Source organism: Bidens hawaiensis, unplaced genomic scaffold (genome assembly GCF_021521415.1).
Source record: "Bidens hawaiensis isolate Kalapana, Puna unplaced genomic scaffold, B.hawaiensis_p1.1 tig00078378_1, whole genome shotgun sequence".
In the NCBI taxonomy this organism is placed as follows: Eukaryota; Viridiplantae; Streptophyta; class Magnoliopsida; order Asterales; family Asteraceae; genus Bidens; species Bidens hawaiensis.
This window is the reverse complement of record NW_027503429.1, coordinates 12,547-31,383: the sequence shown is the minus strand read 5'-3', so window position 1 is coordinate 31,383 and position 18,837 is coordinate 12,547. Positions and strand designations below refer to the sequence as shown.

Genomic DNA, 18,837 nt, shown 5'->3' with positions numbered 1-18,837 from the left:
TGTGTAAGGATATAAGCATAAATTAAAAAATAAAAGCTAGGCCAAACACCCCCATAGTTTCAGACTTTAGTGGCACCAATGAAACACTAGGCGAGTTCTAACCTTAGGTGAGAGTTTTTCTCGTATCAAAAAGCAATGTATATTTGAAAAAAAAACTATTAATAAATATTAAATACACTGTAGGGAGCTTAAAAATATCAGTTTGGAGAAACCGACGTACGTGTGATTTCATTTGGTATAATAATAATAATAATAATAATAATTATTATTATTATTATTATTATTATTTCCGTAGAATACCAAGTCGCTTGCTTTACCTTTTGTGGTGCTCAACGAACCAACCAGAAGCTGCTTCGAATCTTACGACCTCACCGCCGGTAACATTCATCTCTTCCATTTCGATTCCGTACAGTTTAATCGTTTCATTTTCGATTTATTCGATCCAATTTTACACGTAAATTGATAACACCTAGTTAACCCTAGCTTTCATGTTCTAGAAGCATCGATTATCCGATTATCCTATTTCATGATTTTACACGGTCAATTGACTTAGGGTTAATTCGCCTCTAGATTTATTTGTTATTTTAGGTTATATCCGGATCTCACATTCGTTAGGGTTAATAATATGTTTAACTGTTGTCTATTAATTTACTGATTTCATTTCTATCAATTAGGTTTAGGTTTAATCTTAACTGCTGATACTGTCATCGATTTCAGTTCTACCGAAAAGGTCGAGAAATCTGAAATTCATTTCGTTAGTTTTCGCATATTACTCTTAGGTTTAGGCCTAAACGGTGTGTAAATTACAAGGTTGCAAAATTCGCTAGGCGGACCCTAGGCGGCCGGTTGGGAATTTGGGTGTACTTGACTCGGAGAGAGTACTCGGAAATGGTAAATATAAGGAAAATTAATTTTTTGATATTATATATATGTCAAACATTATAAGTATACTAATATTTATAACAAAATAATTGAATATCAATATAAATAAAAAGAAATACATTTTTAAATACTAAATTATTGCTAATCATTAACTAAAAAAAGTGATATTTTCTTATAATATTATAGAAATATGAATTATGGTTTATTTTTTAAGTCAAAATCGGCCCAAGTTAACCGACTAGATGTGATACTGTCTGGCTGAGTTTGACCATATTTGATCGATTCTTAGTAACTAGGCGGAGTTGAAGAAACTCTCCTCGGTGCCATACCTTGTAGTGAGTACTCGGGGAGTACTGGGCCTTGGAGACCTACTTTTACAACATTGGTAAAATATTTAACTGATCTTAATTGCTGATATTGTCACCGGTTTCATTTCTACTGAAAACGTCGAGAAATCAGATATTAGTTTCTACAATTTTTTCAAATTACTGTTAAGTTTAAACGTTTTTGCATTTGTTAGGGTTAATCCCTTTGAAGTATTGGATAGTTATTAACTGATCTTAATTACTGCCTGCTGGTACTGTGGTCGATTTCATTTATACCGAAATGGCCAATAAATCAGAAATTAACTTCTTAAATTTTTTCGTTTCTCATATTACTGTTAGGTTTAGGTTTAATCTTAAATGCTGATACTGTGATTACCGTCATTGATTTCAGCTCTTCCGAAAAGGTCGAGAAATCTGAAATTCATTTCATTAGTTTTCTCATATTACTGCCAGGTTTAGGCCTAAACGATGTGTAAATTATTTAACTGATCGTAATTGCTGATATTGTCACCGGTTTCATTCTACTGAAAACGTCGAGAAATCAGATATTAAACATTTTCACATTTGTTTAGGGTTAATCCATTTGAAGTATTGGATATTAATTAACTGATCTTAATTACTGCCTGCTGGTACTGTGGTTGGTTTCATTTGTACCAAAAATGGTCAATAAATCAGAAATTAAATTCTTAATTTTTTTCATTTCTCATAAGGTGTTAAGTAATTTACATCATTCTAGGAAAAACGTCAAGATATCATAAATTAATTTCTTAAATTTTCTCTTATTACTGTTACACTTAGGTTGAAACAATGTTTAAAGTAATTTAGCTAGTTCATATTACTGTTAGTGTTATACATAAGGTCCGGTTCATCAAGTGGGTCAATTTGATCATGCCCTTAACCACACCTGAACCCGACTACCCGCAGTGAGCCCATGACCCAGTTATAGCCACGTCTTTGCCATGCAACATGTTTTATTTATTTTGTCATATTTTCATTTTATTGTCTTTAGTTTCCTATGTTTCACGATCCTGCAGTTGGTTATTACCTTAAATTGTGGGGTCATGTTTGAGTTAGTTTTTTTTGTGTTTTCCTATATGTATCAAAAATTTAAGTAATGAATGGAAGTTTTACGATTGATTAAAATTATATTGTGTTAATTTTATCTCAATGGATTTTGAGTAAAATTGATTCTCCAATGCTAGTTCAAGTGTGGCAACTTGAATGGTGATCTTTGGAATCTAATCACAAGTTTAGGTGGTGATATCTGTATCCTAAACGCGTGTTAGACGCCCTTCGGTTTAATTCGGTGGTGTGTCTGTATCCTAAAACGAGCCGTTGAACTATCCGTTTTAGTTTCGATTTCAATTTCTATCCGTTACCGATTGATTTTCCTATCAGTTAGGTTCAGGTTTAAACAATGTGTAAATAATTTACTGATCTTAACTGCCGATGCTGTCATCGGTTTTATTTATACTGAAAAGGCTGAAAAATCAGAAATTAATTTCTTAAGTTTTCTCATATTATTACTGTTAGGTGTAGGCTTAAACAATGTATAAATTAATATCTTGGTCGATTTTACTTTTAACGAAAAGTCGAGAAATCAGAGTTTAATTTATTCAATTTTCTTATTAACTGTAGGTTTAGGTTTAAACAATGTCGATGGTTGACGAGCCTTTGTACCCCATAGCGGTGTTGATAGACGAGTTGAAGAACGATGATATCCAACTGCGGTTGAACTCTATTAGAAGGTTATCTACAATTGCTCGTGCTTTAGGGGAGGAGAGGACCAGGAAGGAATTGATTCCTTTTTTGAGTGAGAACAATGACGATGATGATGAAGTTCTTCTTGCAATGGCTGAGGAACTGGGTGTTTTCATTCCTTATGTTGGAGGAGTTGAGTTTGCACATGTGTTATTACCTCCTCTCGAAACCTTATGTACGGTTGAAGAGACTTGTGTAAGGGACAAAGCTGTGGAGTCACTGTGCAGGATTGGATCACAAATGAGAGAATCTGATTTGGTTGATTATTTTGTGCCTTTAGTTAAGGTTGGTTTGGTTTATTTTGTAATCACATATTATTAATCTTGCTTCATACTTGGATTATAAAGTTCTTTATTTTTCACCTTTTGTGATTATTTTTATGCTTGCAGAGGTTGGCAGGTGGTGAATGGTTCACTGCTAGGGTTTCCGCTTGTGGGCTGTTTCACATTGCTTATCCTAGTGCATCAGAGCCGTTGAAGGCTGAACTGAGAACAGTGTTTAGTCAGTTATGTCAAGATGACATGCCAATGGTTCGGAGAGCTGCTGCTACAAATTTGGGGAAGTTTGCTGCTACTGTGGAGCCTGCTCATCTCAAGACTGACATCATGCAAATCTTTGAGGATCTTACACAAGATGGTAAATTGTTTTTTTTCAATGTTTGATGGTTTATGTTTTAGATGTTAGGTCAATTAATCTGATGAACAATAACTTGTGATGAAAGCAACTCATCGTTTTCTTTTTGTTACAGATCAAGATTCAGTTCGTTTACTAGCTGTTGAGGGTTGTGCTTCTCTTGGGAAGTTGCTAGAACCCCAAGACTGTGTTGCACATATTCTCCCTGTCATTGTTAATTTTTCTCAGGTGGGCCTTTTTTTTTACATATATCACGATTGTTTATATTTTACCGAGTCTTGGGTTATTTTCTGTTCTTTTTGATTTTGATAGATGTGAGTAGTTATTTCCAAGCACATCAATTCTATTTAACTAACCACTGTAGAGTATTTTCCTTAGAATACTTACTGTTTGAATGGTTTCTTTTAAATCAGGACAAATCTTGGCGTGTACGCTATATGGTTGCTAATCAATTGTACGAACTATGCGAAGCTGTGGGCCCAGAACCAACAAAGTATGTTTAAACTGAAGCAATGCACTTCTATACTGAATAAGAGCATTTGTGTGATCTTTAATTTTTATACCAGTTATTATATATGCTAATTTTGTTTATTATTTTAGGACGGAATTGGTCCCAGCATACGTGAGACTGCTTCGTGATAACGAAGCTGAAGTGCGCATTGCAGCTGCTGGTAAAGTTACCAAGTTCAGTAGAATTCTTAGCCCGGAACATGCAATTCAGCATATTCTTCCATGTGTAAAGGTGTATTGTTGGCAAAAGCACATATTTTTCTAATCTTTATCATAAATTACAGATGTTTCTTGTTTCTTGAATTTTAAGAAAAAATAATGTGTTAATTTTATTATTGTGTAGGAGTTGTCATCGGATTCTTCTCAGCATGTTAGGTCTGCTCTTGCATCTGTTATAATGGGCATGGCTCCCGTTCTAGGAAAGGTAATAAGTTTTACAATTATACTTCCTCTAGAAGATGTATGTATTTTAAAAAAATAGGATATTTGATATTGTGTGTATGACAAGTTTTAATAGTTTCTGTTGGTACATTGCAGGAGGCAACAATCGAGCAACTTCTTCCTATATTTCTTTCACTTCTAAAAGACGAGTTTCCTGATGTACGTCTCAATATTATTAGCAAGCTAGATCAAGTGAACCAGGTATTAAAATATATCTTTTTTTTGATACTTTTTCTTAATACTTGGACCTGTTTTTTATAAACTGTCTCATATTGTTTGGCTGTTTGTACAGGTTATTGGAATTGATCTTTTGTCTCAATCTTTACTGCCTGCAATTGTTGAACTTGCAGAGGATAGACATTGGAGAGTTCGTTTGGCAATCATTGAGTACATACCTCTATTGGCTAGCCAATTAGGTGTAGGATTTTTCGATGATAAACTTGGTGCTCTTTGCATGCAATGGCTACAAGACAAGGTTATTTACCTTTAATATATTCTTTTATGTTCTTATTATAGCTATTATTTCTTTTGTGGCTTACAGTTAATGTTGTGTTTTACAGGTTTACTCTATCAGAGATGCCGCTGCAAATAACTTAAAACGCCTTGCAGAGGAATTCGGCCCAGATTGGGCAATGCAGCACATAGTACCACAGGTTTGAGTCTTCACTCTCATGGCTGACCTAGTCGTTTACTATGTGTAATTTATGTTATTGTTTTTTTGTTAGGTGTTGGATATGATTAAGAACCCGCATTACTTGTATCGTATGACGGTTCTTCGTGCTATTTCTTTACTGGCCCCTGTTATGGGCTCAGAGATCACTTGCTCTAAACTCCTTCCTGTAGTTGTTGCTGCATCAAAGGACAGGTGATTGCATATTTGCATTTGTTGAATATTTATTATTTTTTTCTTTTTTGTTATATATGTATAATTGATGTTTTTCTTTTTCAGAGTGCCGAATATTAAGTTTAATGTTGCAAAAGTGCTGCAATCACTAGTTCCTATAGTTGACCGTTCGGTAAGTGTTACTATATCATATTATATTCTGTCATTCTTCGATCTTTTGGTTTTTTCTTGTTATGTTACTATGTAGATGTTGCGAAAAATAAGTTTTGAAAGTGGACTAACAACTGTCAACCCGAACCGTCTGATATATGCACTTTTAAACTAAACTATACATATGATCCAGGTGGTTGAGAAAAGCATCAAGCCATGCCTGGTAGAGCTGGCAGAGGACCCAGATGTGGACGTGCGTTATTTTGCGAACCAAGCTCTTCAATCGATTGATCAAGTGATGATGTCTAGCTAAACAATTTTATAAAGGTGCATTTTTCTGATTGTGGTTGGTTCTAGTATTATTGTCTTTAATTTCGCCACTCGCATGTGTATTGCAATAATGTCAAAAACTAGCTACCATACCTCTTTTTATTGCATGAGAATTAAATGGCGTTGTGTGAAACGTGTGGCATGACTTCGGGTGTGCTTGGTTTGTGGATTTAGGATTTATGGAAATTGAATGATATACCCATTGTTGTTGTTGGCTTAATAGGTTTGGATTTAGGATACATAACGCTGAAGGGCGTGAGTGTGGTTTACGCCGTAAAGGGCAACGACCGTTTTTTGAGGTGTGCTTTTTATTTTTAAAGAAATTTAATTTTTATATTGTACCATCTATACATGTTAACAAAATAGAACAAAACATCTCTTTCTACTAAAACTCAAATAACACACCAACAAAACATGGACCTTAATAACCGCAATGTGTGTTTTCCGGCCTTCGCTTACATTTTACTAGAACAACCAATGCTATTTCTAACCATCATCGTAGTTTTGTTGACTTCAAGTAGCCTGTTCATCGAACCTGACATTGTAACCAGGGGCGTAGCTTTAGTTGGGGCCAGGGGTGGCCCTGCCTCTCTCCGTTTTTTCGCTTAGTAGTGTAAAGTTATCTTTTCTTGGCCGAAGTTTTTTATACATATTGTAAGTTTACTCATTTTCTATCGAAATTTTGAGCCCGCGCCCTTGGTTTTTTGCTCGGTAGTGTAAATTTATCCACTTTTTGTCCGAAAATTTTTATACATAGTGTAAATTTACTCGTTTCCGATCCAAATTTTGAGTCCGGCCTCCTTTTTTTTGCTCGGCAGTGTAAATTTATATTTTTTTAGCTGAAAATTTTATACATGGTACAAATTCATCCGTTTCCGATCGAAATTTTGAGCTCGCCTCCCTCTAGTCTATGAATTTTTTTTATAGATATTGAGTTCAGCCCCCTCGACGTGTATGTTCAAGCTTCGCCACTGATTGTACCCAGGCTAAACTCGGTTGAGTACGAGTCAAACATGGTAAATGTTTGGATAAATCATCAAATCATTGAAAGGTGGACTCACTAGTATAGTCATCTCGAAGGACCCGATCGTTGGTAACGTGCACAACTTTGGGTGCGTTGTGGAGATGGGTCTTGACCCGCGGCGTTGTGAATGAAGAACCGTTTCTCCCCTGCAATAAAGTTAATTCAATATATCGAGAAATATAGACTATGGTGTGTAATTCATTTAAAGAAAACTGTGTGAATGATGTGACGCTTACATGACAGTTTTCACACTGAATTTCCAGTTCAAAATTAAGAAATGCAAACTAGGGCTTTTAATTCATTTAAAAACTGTTTGAATGTTGTGATGCCTACGTGACAGTTTTCACACTGACTTTCCACACGGCTACACCCTATACTCCCATAGACAAGCCAACTTATTACATAACAATTTCTTACTTTGTGAGTTTCAGTTAAACTTCACACAACACCTTCTGTTTTCTTCCGATGAAAAATATTGTTGGTTTGCACATATGTAAAATAACAAAGGATAGACCATATTAATAATACAAAAAACAAAAATAATAAAACATAAAAACTTTTATTAATCTATGCAAGTTTTTATCAAACACAAGAACTTATACTAATCAACCATGCATCGTTTTTCCTGCCGAATACACTCTTATATCATTACTCTTTGTTGCCTTATTATTATTATACCTTCTCCTACCGGACCTCTTGCCATAGCGGCTGGTGGTGGCACCACTAGGTATGAAAACCCCGGTGCCTCCACCGCCAGTAGCCCACAACCTCTCCATCAAACTAGGGACCGAACACCTCTCGGTCTCTGACCAACTATAGTAGTTCCTAGCCACTGGTCTCAAACCAACACCACCATAAACCACCGGCCTTCGTTGTAAACCTTTGTCATCATTATCGTCTTCATCCGTAAGCATCAATATTTGTCTAGTCAGTTCTTGGTAAAACGTTGTGTCGTCGTCATCAACAGGACTTGAAGAATCATGAAATGAATTCATATTTGTTTGTATACTAAGGTGAAAGAATATGAAATATAGATGTGTTACAACAATACAACTTACAACTTATGTTTGTGTAGATGGTTAATATATATAGTGAATAAATGATTTGAATATGGTCAACGTGTGGTGGGTGGGTGGGTGGGTGGGTGCAGGTTAAGTTTATATGATTTGAAGCCAAGTTCATTGGCAAGTAAGCGTATTTAGTTAAACAAGTCAACATATAATATTAAAGTTGGTTCAACCAAATAACAAGTCTACAAGTCTTAGCCACGACCAAGCCAGTTGTGGTGATAGTAATGGCACGATGACATTGGAGATTTGGTATGAGACTCTTCCTATATTCAACTAAAAATTAAATATTTTATGTACTTTTATACATTGGCGTAACGGTCTGACAAGTCGGTTTGATTTGGTTATAAGGGCTTAACTATAAACGTAATCAAGGTTGGGTTATCGAAAACTAGCTAACCATAAGGGAATAGTCGGTCAACCATAGGTTGGTTTACCGTCGGTTAAGGGTCTCGGTTAAGTTCGTTAATTGTCCAATGCATTTTTAGTTTTTATTTCAATGTTCCGATTGAAACTGGCTTAGTTATGGTGTTCCAAGCTTAATTATGAAGTTTCTAAAATGAAACATGTTGGTTTCAAGCTTGGTTTTGGTGTACCAAGCTATGTTATAGACTTATAGATAGTTGTAGCATAAATTTAAATGTTTGAAGCTAGAAATAGAGGCATAAAAGATGCAAATAGAGGTATAAAATTTGAAAAATAAAACATAATCATACAAGGTTCGATTAAAGTTGGTTAATGGAGACATATTAACTGTAACCATAACCCAATTGTTAGTTAATCATATTCACTTAAACATAACCGCCTTTTTTTGGTTAATTTTTTGGTCTTAACAGTTTGATTTTGCTAAATAGTTAAGAGTCCAATAGGTAATTGTTTAACTAATTTTACTAATCAAGGAATATTTATTCCCTTCTTTCTTTTGTATATAATTAGAGGTAGGCATAAAATCCAGTTCCGAACCTAACCTAGCTCACATGTACGAATCAACTTTTGGTTTCTCAGAGAAACTGTACCTAAATCAGAACCAATCCGGACCTACTGGAACTGATTTCATTTCTACCCGGTCAAAACCTGGCCAAAACCGGTCAAACCCCGTAAAAAATTTGACCATACCCAGAATCGATTCCTACCATACCTTGTTAATGAATTTTGTTGATCACACCCGTAACCAGCTCCGGTTCCTTAAAAAACCTGGTTCGGCCACCACACTTTTGGTCTGATACACAAACACCAGCCCCATATTATTTCAGTTCATGGGCTTTTTACCAGGCCCATGCGATCTTTCAAATTTTACTAGAAAATACTCGGTCCGGTTTTGACTTTTGTTGACAATAATCATAACCGGTTCATAAAAATACCTGGTTTTTTCACCTCTACACCACAGTAGAGGTGCACAAAAAAACCGCAACTGGAACCGGACCCGGAAAAAAAACCCGGAACCGATTATTTTATACCCGGGTTTTTAATACCCGAACCCGACCCTACCCGTAGGGTACGAATAGGGTATGCATTTCGGTACCCGGTAATACCCGAAAACCGGAACCAATTCCGAACATGGAACCGGTTTTCCCAATACCTGAAATCAGGTTTTTCAAATACCCGATCTATACCCGAAAAATACCCATAAAAAGCGCAACCCCATAAAAAATCCAATCTATACCTGAAAAATACCCAAAAAAAACCCAAAAATATGTTTTTTTTTTCAATACCAGAAAATAGGGTATTCAAATACCTGTTTTTAGAATACTTGTATCCATACATACCCGAACCCGATCCTGATACATAGGGTATGGTTTTTAGAGGCAATACCTGGACCTAAACCCGAACCCGACTTAGGTATTGCCAATACCTGATTTTTCAATACCCGCTTATACCCGAATCCCGTTTCATACCCAAAACCGGGTATTTGAAAAACCCGATTTGTGCAACTTACACCACAGTTTTGGTCTTATACACAAACACAAACACAAACAGCAGGCCCAGATTATTAATTTCAGTGTATGGACATTTAACCAGGCCCGTATGATTTTATAAATTTAAACCCATCCATCAATGTTTTTATAACAATTCATACAACCAAATACTAATAATAATAAACTCCATTCGATCTATCTAGCCACCGCCGTCTTCCGTCGTACTTTTGCTCCGGCGAACGTCAACTTTCTCCGGCGCCGGTGACACCATCGCTTCGGCTTTCTTCCAGAAGCAGCTACATCATATTCTCCCGTAAGTATCAACAAATGATAATAATAATAATAATATTAATAATATTTGTTCACTCGAGGATAATATTAATATTAATATTAATATAGCTTTAGTTCATTCTGTTAAAGTTAGTTACACATATTATTATTATTATTATTAATTTGAAACTAAATAGATTTAAGATTGGTTTAATTAAGGTGCCTGTAAGTGTAGATATGAATAGAAACCCTAGAAAGCTTTAAACCTCTTATGTATAGAAGCTGTTGCAACATTTTAGGGCTATTTTGCTGTAGAAAGTCGGACCGATATTTGAGATATAGGTTATCGCTGTGGGAAATCGGTAATTTTAACATTGTGCAGAATTTATTTATATATAAAGCTATTTCACACTAACGATTCGGTGTACTCTCCTACCATTAACAAATTAACCGTTTGCAATTTGTAAAACAATAACAATTGTAACAAGTAGGAACTTATTAAAGACTTAAAACACTAACATTAAACACTAAAAATGGACAACCAAGACTTAAAAAACTGATATCGGGAAAACCGGTGATATATTAGTCAATATCGCCGATATTATTGGTACCGATATTTTGACCAATATATTGATAACCGGTATAGCACCGATATTGACTGCATAGTTTGTTAGTGAATGTTTTGCTAATTATGTAATATTTACTGTGAATTGGATAGTAGGTATATTAAATGAGTCTCGTTGATGAATCGCCGGTGAACTCATCAAGCAGTGATGATTTTGCTGCGTTTCTGGATGGGGAGTTGGAGTTGGATTCCACTTCGGATATGGTTCCTCAACAGGAAGAAGACAAAGAAGAAGATGATGAAGATGGTGATGATGATGATGGTGGTGATAGTGATGATGGTGGTGGTGGTGATGATGATGATGATGAAGAGAGAAGTTTACTTATTGAAAGGTACATAATAACACTGTTTCACTCGTTTAAATTACTTGCAGAAAATAGTATGCATAGATAGCTAATCTATGATTTGTACTTGTAAGAATTAGGTTATTAGGTGTTTTACTGTCTTCGGTAAGATATAACTCTTAACTAATAGTAATTAACATGTTACTGAGATGGATTTTTCACATATGGTTAATAGGCTTAAATATAGATACAAAGTTGTAAGGTCAGAACGCCATGTGCTAAATTGATTTTTTTGGTGCTTGAATGCAATAGTGAACTCCATCTTGTATATAGGGGTGTTATGCATCCATACTGTTTGCAAACCTTTTGCGTGCGTGCTTGCTTGGTTTTAAAAGGCTGAATGCAACGCGAAGTGATTTGGAAAATAGGCCAAATTGGTAAAAAGAAATTTAGGGTCTGTAAGGCTGGTATGTAAAAACAATCAAAGCGATGAAATTATGAAGCTTTACTTGATAAAAGGTTGAGAGATGTAGCTTCTAGTTGTATATAAAGCTTAGTTGGCTGTACATAGAGCAACACCTAGCATACATGAGTTCTTGCCTCGACTTTAGGTACCCAAACGCCTTAAAAGCGCCTCTCAGTTTTTTAAACCAAGCGCGCACTACTTTGTGAAGTTGAGCTGAAAATACCTTGTGTTTTAAGATATCAGTTTTGGTTCAAGGGATTCATTTTGCAATTCAAAAGTTATTTTAAATCTCTCCTATTATGTCATGATGCAAATGCTTTCTAAGTACTATTGTGAAATTATGCATGCAAAGTAATTCTGACAAACTTCTTAGGATGGAGGGGAAGTAGTAACGAGTCACATATGGCTGATAGCATACTTTTGTATTCAGATATTACAAATCTTAGAAGTTATCCTTGTTATATCTATATATACGTATAAGTTATTTTGGTTGTTTTAAATGGTTTGGTCTTCCACAGGACAAAGAGAAGGAAGATTACACTGGATGGTACAGAAGAACCTAATGGTTCAACATCTCATATAGAACAAACAGAAGTTTTAGGTGATGTTTCTATTCCAGTTTTTTTCTATATTTTCTTTTTATTATGTTATTTCTATCTTCTAGAGAAAAGAATAAAAAAATATATCTTTATGAAGCAAATAAAATATTTATGGAGTTCTTTAAAACATCATGTACAAGTTTTTGTAATCCTTGTTAATTATTATGCTCAGAAGTATCAGTGAAGGAGAATACATGCACACATCCTGGTTTTATAGGTGGAATGTGCGTAAAATGTGGAGAGAAATCGGATACTCAATCTGGTGTGCCATTTAGTTATATACACAAGGTTATTATTGTTATTATTTTTTGGTATACTATGTATACTTTCTTACATAAATGTCAAACATGTGTAACTAGTTAACCCTATAATAATATTGCAGGATCTGAGACTTGCCAATGATGAAATTGCTCGTCTGCGCGACAAAGATTTAAAATCTTTGTTAAGACGTAAAAAGCTTTACTTGGTTCTTGATTTAGACCACACCTTACTAAACTCAACCAGGTTTTCCGACTTAACTCAAGATGAAGGATACTTAATGGACCCAAATGATCCAATGCAAGGTAAGTTTATGTTTTTTTTCTCTTTTTTTTACTTTTAACAATTTGTTCCCGTGTAAATAATTTGTGGAGGTGGCGAAATGAACAGTGATAACGGGTTGTTTGGTCCAAATCACTTCATTTGTCTAAAATTTCTAGTATATTTTGCTAGTGGTAATTGCGTCAAATATGGTGAAAAAATTTATGCTCCTTCAATAATATTTAATTTATTGAATAAAAAGATTCATTCTCGAGGTTTTGTGCATTCAAAATACAATTTGGACAACTTTTGACTCGTTTGATTCATTTAAGTAGTTATCTTTTAAGGTTATGTGCTGGTTAATTTTTATATTTTCCGATTGATTCATTAGATATAGAACAATAACCCGAATTGGTCCAACAATAAATGAATGACTGGAAATTACCATTTACACACCTCTAGTAATTTGTATCAGTAGTATTTTTTTTAAAAAAATGATGGTTTCGTAAACTATTCTTTTGCTTTATATGCATAATAAAGTTCTTAACTTTTAGTTCCATTAAAAAATATTCATTAATGGCAAGCATATAATTATTTTTCTTTTCAAAAGGGGAAGTAATATTATCATTTCTAATCATGGGCATATCGTCATATTTGTAATCGCAGATGTGTTAAAAGACAATCTATTTAGATTACCATTCATGCACATGGCAACAAAATTGAGGCCATTTGTTCACACATTTCTGAAAGAAGCAAGTAATCTTTTTGAAATGTACATTTACACTATGGGGGAGCGCGCATATGCATTAGAAATGGCAAATTTACTCGATCCCGGTCGGGTTTACTTTGACTCTAGAGTCATCGCACAAGGTGACTGCACTCAAAAACATCAAAAAGGCCTCGATGTAGTATTAGGACAAGAAAGTGCTGTTTTGATCCTTGATGACACAGAACAAGTAAGCCTATTTATTTATCTTTTTAAAACAAATTCGTCATTCGTCACGTGATTGATTTCGTTTCTTTTTAGGTATGGTCGAAGCATAAGGATAATTTGATTTCAATGGAAAGATATCATTTCTTTGCTTCAAGCTGTAAACAATTTGGTTACAAAGCTAAATCTCTTTCTGAATTGAGAAGTGATGAAAGTGATACTGATGGTGCTCTTGCCACTGTTCTTGAAGTCCTTAAACGGGTCCACAGTATGTTTTTTGACCCGGTATGTCCTGGTAAATAATAATATTTTTTGGCAACTTGGTTTTAATCTTTTTGGTTAGTTTATACAAATAATAATAGTGTACCACTTTGTTAATGATATTAAAATAGGAACTTGGGGAGAATTTTGCAGGCCGAGATGCAAGACAGGTGAGATTCAATTTAATGATTATTTATTTATATTTAGGAAAATTGGTTTTAAATAATCCTAGCTATGACCTATTGGCAAATAATAGCGCCAACTTCACACTTGGCTAGTTGTGGTCCCAACTAAATGTGTATCTGTTTCCAACGACTAACGGACAGTTAACTTCTTTAGTCTACTTCTTTAGTCTGATGCTTATGTGGCGCACCTAGTCTGATGCCATGTAGTCATGCCACATAGATCTTTTTGACAACTCAACGTGCCACGTAAGCATAAGACTAACGGACGGAGTTAACTATCCGTTAGTCGCGGACCGTTGGAAACAAATACACTTTTAGTTGGGACCGCTACCGGCTGTTAATTGCCAATAGGTCATAGTTGGGATTATTTAAAACCAATTTTCCTTATATTTATTATATTAAATTAATAATGGAATTATTAATATGTGTAATTATCATGCAGATGTTGAGTGTGGTTCGGAGTGAGGTTCTAAAGGGGTGTAAAATTGTATTCAGCCGTGTTTTCCCAACAAAATTTCAGGCGGATAATCATCAATTATGGATGATGGCAGAGAGATTAGGAGCTACGTGTTCTACCGAGGTCGACTCATCAGTTACACATGTAATCTCGACAGACATTGGAACCGAGAAGTCACGTTGGGCGATAAATGAAAACAAGTTTTTGGTTGAACCGCGATGGCTAGAAGCTGCGAATTTTCTATGGAAGAGGCAACCAGAGGATAAGTTTCCTGTGAAAGATATAAAAGTCAACCGTTGACTTCTTTGTCTCTCTTTTGACCAGAAGTTGTTGACCTATTAATAGAGTAGGTTTGACTTTTTATAAATGATGTTGGTAGGGATTATTATTATTAGTATAGCAAAGTCTGTGGAAGTGGGAGGTTGATTTTGGATTTATATTAAAGTTGAAGAGCTAAAATGTAACTTTACTTATTTTATTTATTTATTTTTACATACAGTAGGCATCATTTAACAAAAAGTACCTTTCAAGATGTCATGTATGGGGTACACAATTTTGACAAACTTTACAAACTATAATAAAACAAAAGTTGGATCGTTATTATATTAGAAAACTATGAAAATAATACAAAATAAAATAGTTATACTTTATGCTGTTTGCATTTGATAGTTTTGGCTTCCTCGTGCTTAAGGCTGTGGAGCTATTTAGCTGAGTTCAACGGGTTATGTATAGTAGTGTTATGACTCAAAATCAACAAATGTATAAAGGACTTGTTTTACAATCTAAAAAGGGCTGACGAAACAACTTATTCGAGTTCAAAAGCTTCTCCATTCATGGTAAGCATGTTTGCTACTTTGTGGAAGAATAAAGTGTGCTAGAGAAATAATATTTGAATATTTGATACTTCTTAGTTCCTAGAAGAATAAAGTGAGCTAAGAAAATAATTAAAACCATGTTCCTTAAATCCTTAATATAAGAAACTTATATATGCTACATCTAATATATCTATAAGTAAAAACATATCTACAATAAAATGCCAACATGCTTAAACATATAATGTGGAATTTGTGAAAATTGTATTGTTGCCACAAGTTATATAGAGGGATAAGACGTGGACATGAGATTTAATTGATTTGAGACTAATAACTTTAAATTAATGGAAAATCCCCAAAACAATCTAGATTGATAAAAAAATTCAGAAATAGCCTATGTTGTACAAAAAACCCTAAAATTGTCTATTTTTTTGTATGATTTGATGGAATTTCAGCACTGTCCGACGGAATTTGTGGACCTTTAAAATCGCGTCACGTGTCAACGCATTAATTGATCCGACGGAATTCGTTAAAGAACCGTCGGATCTAACAGATTTTTAATAAATACGACAGAATTCTTCATCATCTACCTCTCAAAAATCCCTAACCAACCTCCATCTCCATCTATTTATTTCTCCACAAAATTAAGCAAATCCATAGTGCAAATCGCTTAGTTTTTTGAGGAGAACACAACCATAGTGTTCAATTTTTTCGAACAAATTAAACAGTCAGATCCGACGAATGCATGAACTGAACCGTCGAATTCTATTGTTTATTATTATGTCGCCTAGAACACGAATCTGTCGGATAGCTTGAATACGTGTCAACATCTTATAGGGCGTATGATAGTAATTAGAGTATGAAAACGTATAGGGAATTTGAATTTGAATCAAACGACTCAATTGAGATACAGAAACACCACTCAATTGGATCGATTGGGCAAAACCTAAGATGAATTAGGATACAGAAACACCACCCAATTCAGGACTTAGGGTTCCAAAGAACACCACCCAAGGGGCCAAGCTTGGATTAGCAATGGAAATAATAAGTTGGTTACTCAACGAGAGAGAAACAACATAACTGAATCATAACAAAACTGCCTCCATTCAATAAAATAACAGTACATATATGAAGTAAAGAACCCTACCCACGTTCTAATTCTAGGAAAACAAACAAATAAAAGTACTACCTAAAAAACATAAAGAACAACTAGCCAAAGCTTAAAACAAAAGACAGGAACATAACAACTGAAAAAGGAGTGGGGATAACCCACTCATGGTGGCAACGTGGGTATTGGAAACCCATGGGTTCTTCAACCTCCCTCATGGGGCTCCACTTGAATTAACTTCAACCCGGTACCCACTGGCTCATTTTGTCCACTTGACCCATATTTCATATCTGGTCCAGGTCCAGGCCCAATCCCCTTTTGAATAGGTTTACTGCTATCATCTTCTCCACCTTTGATAAAGTTTGCCCTCAAACTTAATGGAGTAGGTTTAAACTCAAGTACAAAAGACTTGCCAAAAGAAGATACCAAAAGAGTTCGCTGACCACGGTTGTCAGGTGATAAGGATATTAAGGTAATTTTCTGACCATCTTTAATAAATGAGCAGGTGTTCTTATGTCCATCATGTATGACTCTCCTATCAAATAACCATGGTCGACCCAATAACACATGACATGCGTCCATGGGAAGGATGTCACACCAAATCTCATCCTTGTACTTCTGTCCAATGGTAAATGGTATTAGAACTCTTGTTGCAACTCTCAACACTTTGCCTTGGTTGAGCCACTGGAGGTCATATGGTGAACGATGAGGTTCAGTTGGTAGGTTCAATGTGGTAACCAAGGAATGTGACGCAGCGTTAGTACAGCTTCCACTATCGACAATCAGTGAACATACCTTGTTCCGTATAGTGCAACGAGTACGAAACAAGGACTCTCTTTGTACATTATCACCTTGAAATGTGGTTCCATTCAACACCCGTTGCACCATCAAGCAGTCCCCTTGTAACACCACGTCCCTAACCCTCTTAAATTAAACTTAAAAATACTAACTTAAGAAGTACATGGACTAAAATGCAAATTCTAAAAATCTGTTCTCATCGCGATACGCGATGGGGTAACAATCAACCCATCGCGTAGCGCGATGAGCTTGGTGAGTCACCGGACACGTGTTGAAACCGTGTCGACACGTGGCACAATATGGCAGGCCACGTGTCATCACCGCATAAGGCGGTGTAAAATGGCGGCGTCGCGATACGTGACGGGCCACAAGGGACCTATCACGTATCGCGATAGGGTCCAAAAACGCCTATACAAGGGGGGTGACGGGTATTGAGCTCTCCTCATCCCATTTCACCTCCACTTTCACATAGTTAACATCAAAAGGCGTGCCCCGTTACTGTAGCGAGCTGACGTGCCATTTTCTTGTAATACGTGCAAGAAACGAAGTTGGAATTAAGCTAGCAATCACATAAGCGAGTAGATCAAGTCCTGCCTTATTGTGTTATCAATCTAAACATCCGAATTAAGGTAGGAGTTATGTTTAAGTTATTTGAATTATAGCTTAGACTATCAATCGAGGCTATGGCCTTTAACCTTGATCGTATGTTACAAATATTCATTCACAATCATGTTTTCATAAAACGTTACTTCATGATGAAGTAATGTTAAACAAAAGAGATATTTTGACGGGCATGTAGTAACTGGAAGGAGGATATCATTAGTAGTAAGTTTCTTGCCTAAGGAAAAGTAATTCGCATAAATCCCAATCAACCGAGGGACCCGTTTACTTACCTGGAGAAACTTACCAACGTGATATAACCTATTAGGCCAAAGCATGCTATATCAAACGTCACATAAAACTAAGTGTTTTCATTCACAATCAAAGATAAACGATTTCAAGGTTAAGCTTACAATCATAGCTTAACATCATTCAAAACATTCATACGAACCTATTTATGTATAGGTTAATATCATTCACAGTCAAACAATCAATCAGTCAAGGTTTACAACACCGACGGTACAGGTGAATACGTTCAAACCTTTTTGATCAGTCAAAATATATTTATACTCAATGAGACGAACGGGTGTTTGTCTTAACGAGTCAATCAATGTCTACATGAGATCGAGTAATCTCTAAAACTTTATAATACAAGATAGAAAATAAAGTCAACTCAGACCGAATACACACGTGTCTGGATCCAAACATAACCGTTCAGCCTAATCATTCTAAGGTTACGTGGCCGCGGGCTAATGGTCATAACTAGTCTCCCGGAAAAGGGCTACGTGGCTCGGGAACAATTGTGTGTGTAGGGCAGTGGTACATAGACCAGAAGTAGAAATGCTTCTGCTGAGCTTGTAGAGAAAACTATATTTGTATTATATTGTCATTCAAAATGTTTTATTGAGTCATACGTGTTCACCGGCATATAGCTGACGTATTTTTCCAACCCATTGCAGGTAATTAAGCGTAAGTAGCATTAACAAGGATTGGAGTCTTAATGAAGATAGAAGCGCGTACAAGATGGCTCCGTTTTTG

General features: G+C 35.5%; 2 protein-coding genes across 5 annotated transcripts; both read left to right on the top strand.

Moving 5' to 3' along the window:
* The first annotated feature begins 263 nt into the window (after positions 1-263).
* LOC143606918 (uncharacterized) lies at positions 264-5,909 on the top strand. The gene is made up of 13 exons (XM_077082534.1): positions 264-377; positions 2,853-3,254; positions 3,359-3,605; positions 3,718-3,830; positions 4,016-4,095; positions 4,203-4,344; positions 4,456-4,536; positions 4,650-4,754; positions 4,846-5,028; positions 5,114-5,206; positions 5,279-5,418; positions 5,503-5,569; positions 5,741-5,909. The coding sequence occupies exons 2-13, from the start codon at positions 2,862-2,864 to the stop codon at positions 5,858-5,860; spliced, it is 1,764 nt and encodes a 587-aa protein (XP_076938649.1). The 5' UTR covers positions 264-377; positions 2,853-2,861; the 3' UTR covers positions 5,861-5,909.
* Positions 5,910-10,072: 4,163 nt separating this feature from the next.
* LOC143606921 (RNA polymerase II C-terminal domain phosphatase-like 4) lies at positions 10,073-14,875 on the top strand. Of its 4 annotated transcripts, none has more exons than XM_077082536.1 (9): positions 10,073-10,197; positions 10,876-11,111; positions 12,048-12,130; positions 12,301-12,416; positions 12,511-12,691; positions 13,314-13,603; positions 13,675-13,863; positions 13,971-14,009; positions 14,467-14,875. In XM_077082536.1, the coding sequence occupies exons 2-9, from the start codon at positions 10,885-10,887 to the stop codon at positions 14,779-14,781; spliced, it is 1,440 nt and encodes a 479-aa protein (XP_076938651.1). In that variant the 5' UTR covers positions 10,073-10,197; positions 10,876-10,884; the 3' UTR covers positions 14,782-14,875. The 4 variants fall into 4 exon arrangements, with proteins under 4 accessions (XP_076938651.1, XP_076938652.1, XP_076938650.1 ...); XM_077082537.1 differs by having other exon boundaries at positions 10,079-10,197; positions 10,873-11,111; positions 12,304-12,416; XM_077082535.1 differs by having other exon boundaries at positions 10,079-10,197; positions 10,873-11,111.
* The last annotated feature ends 3,962 nt before the right edge of the window (positions 14,876-18,837 follow it).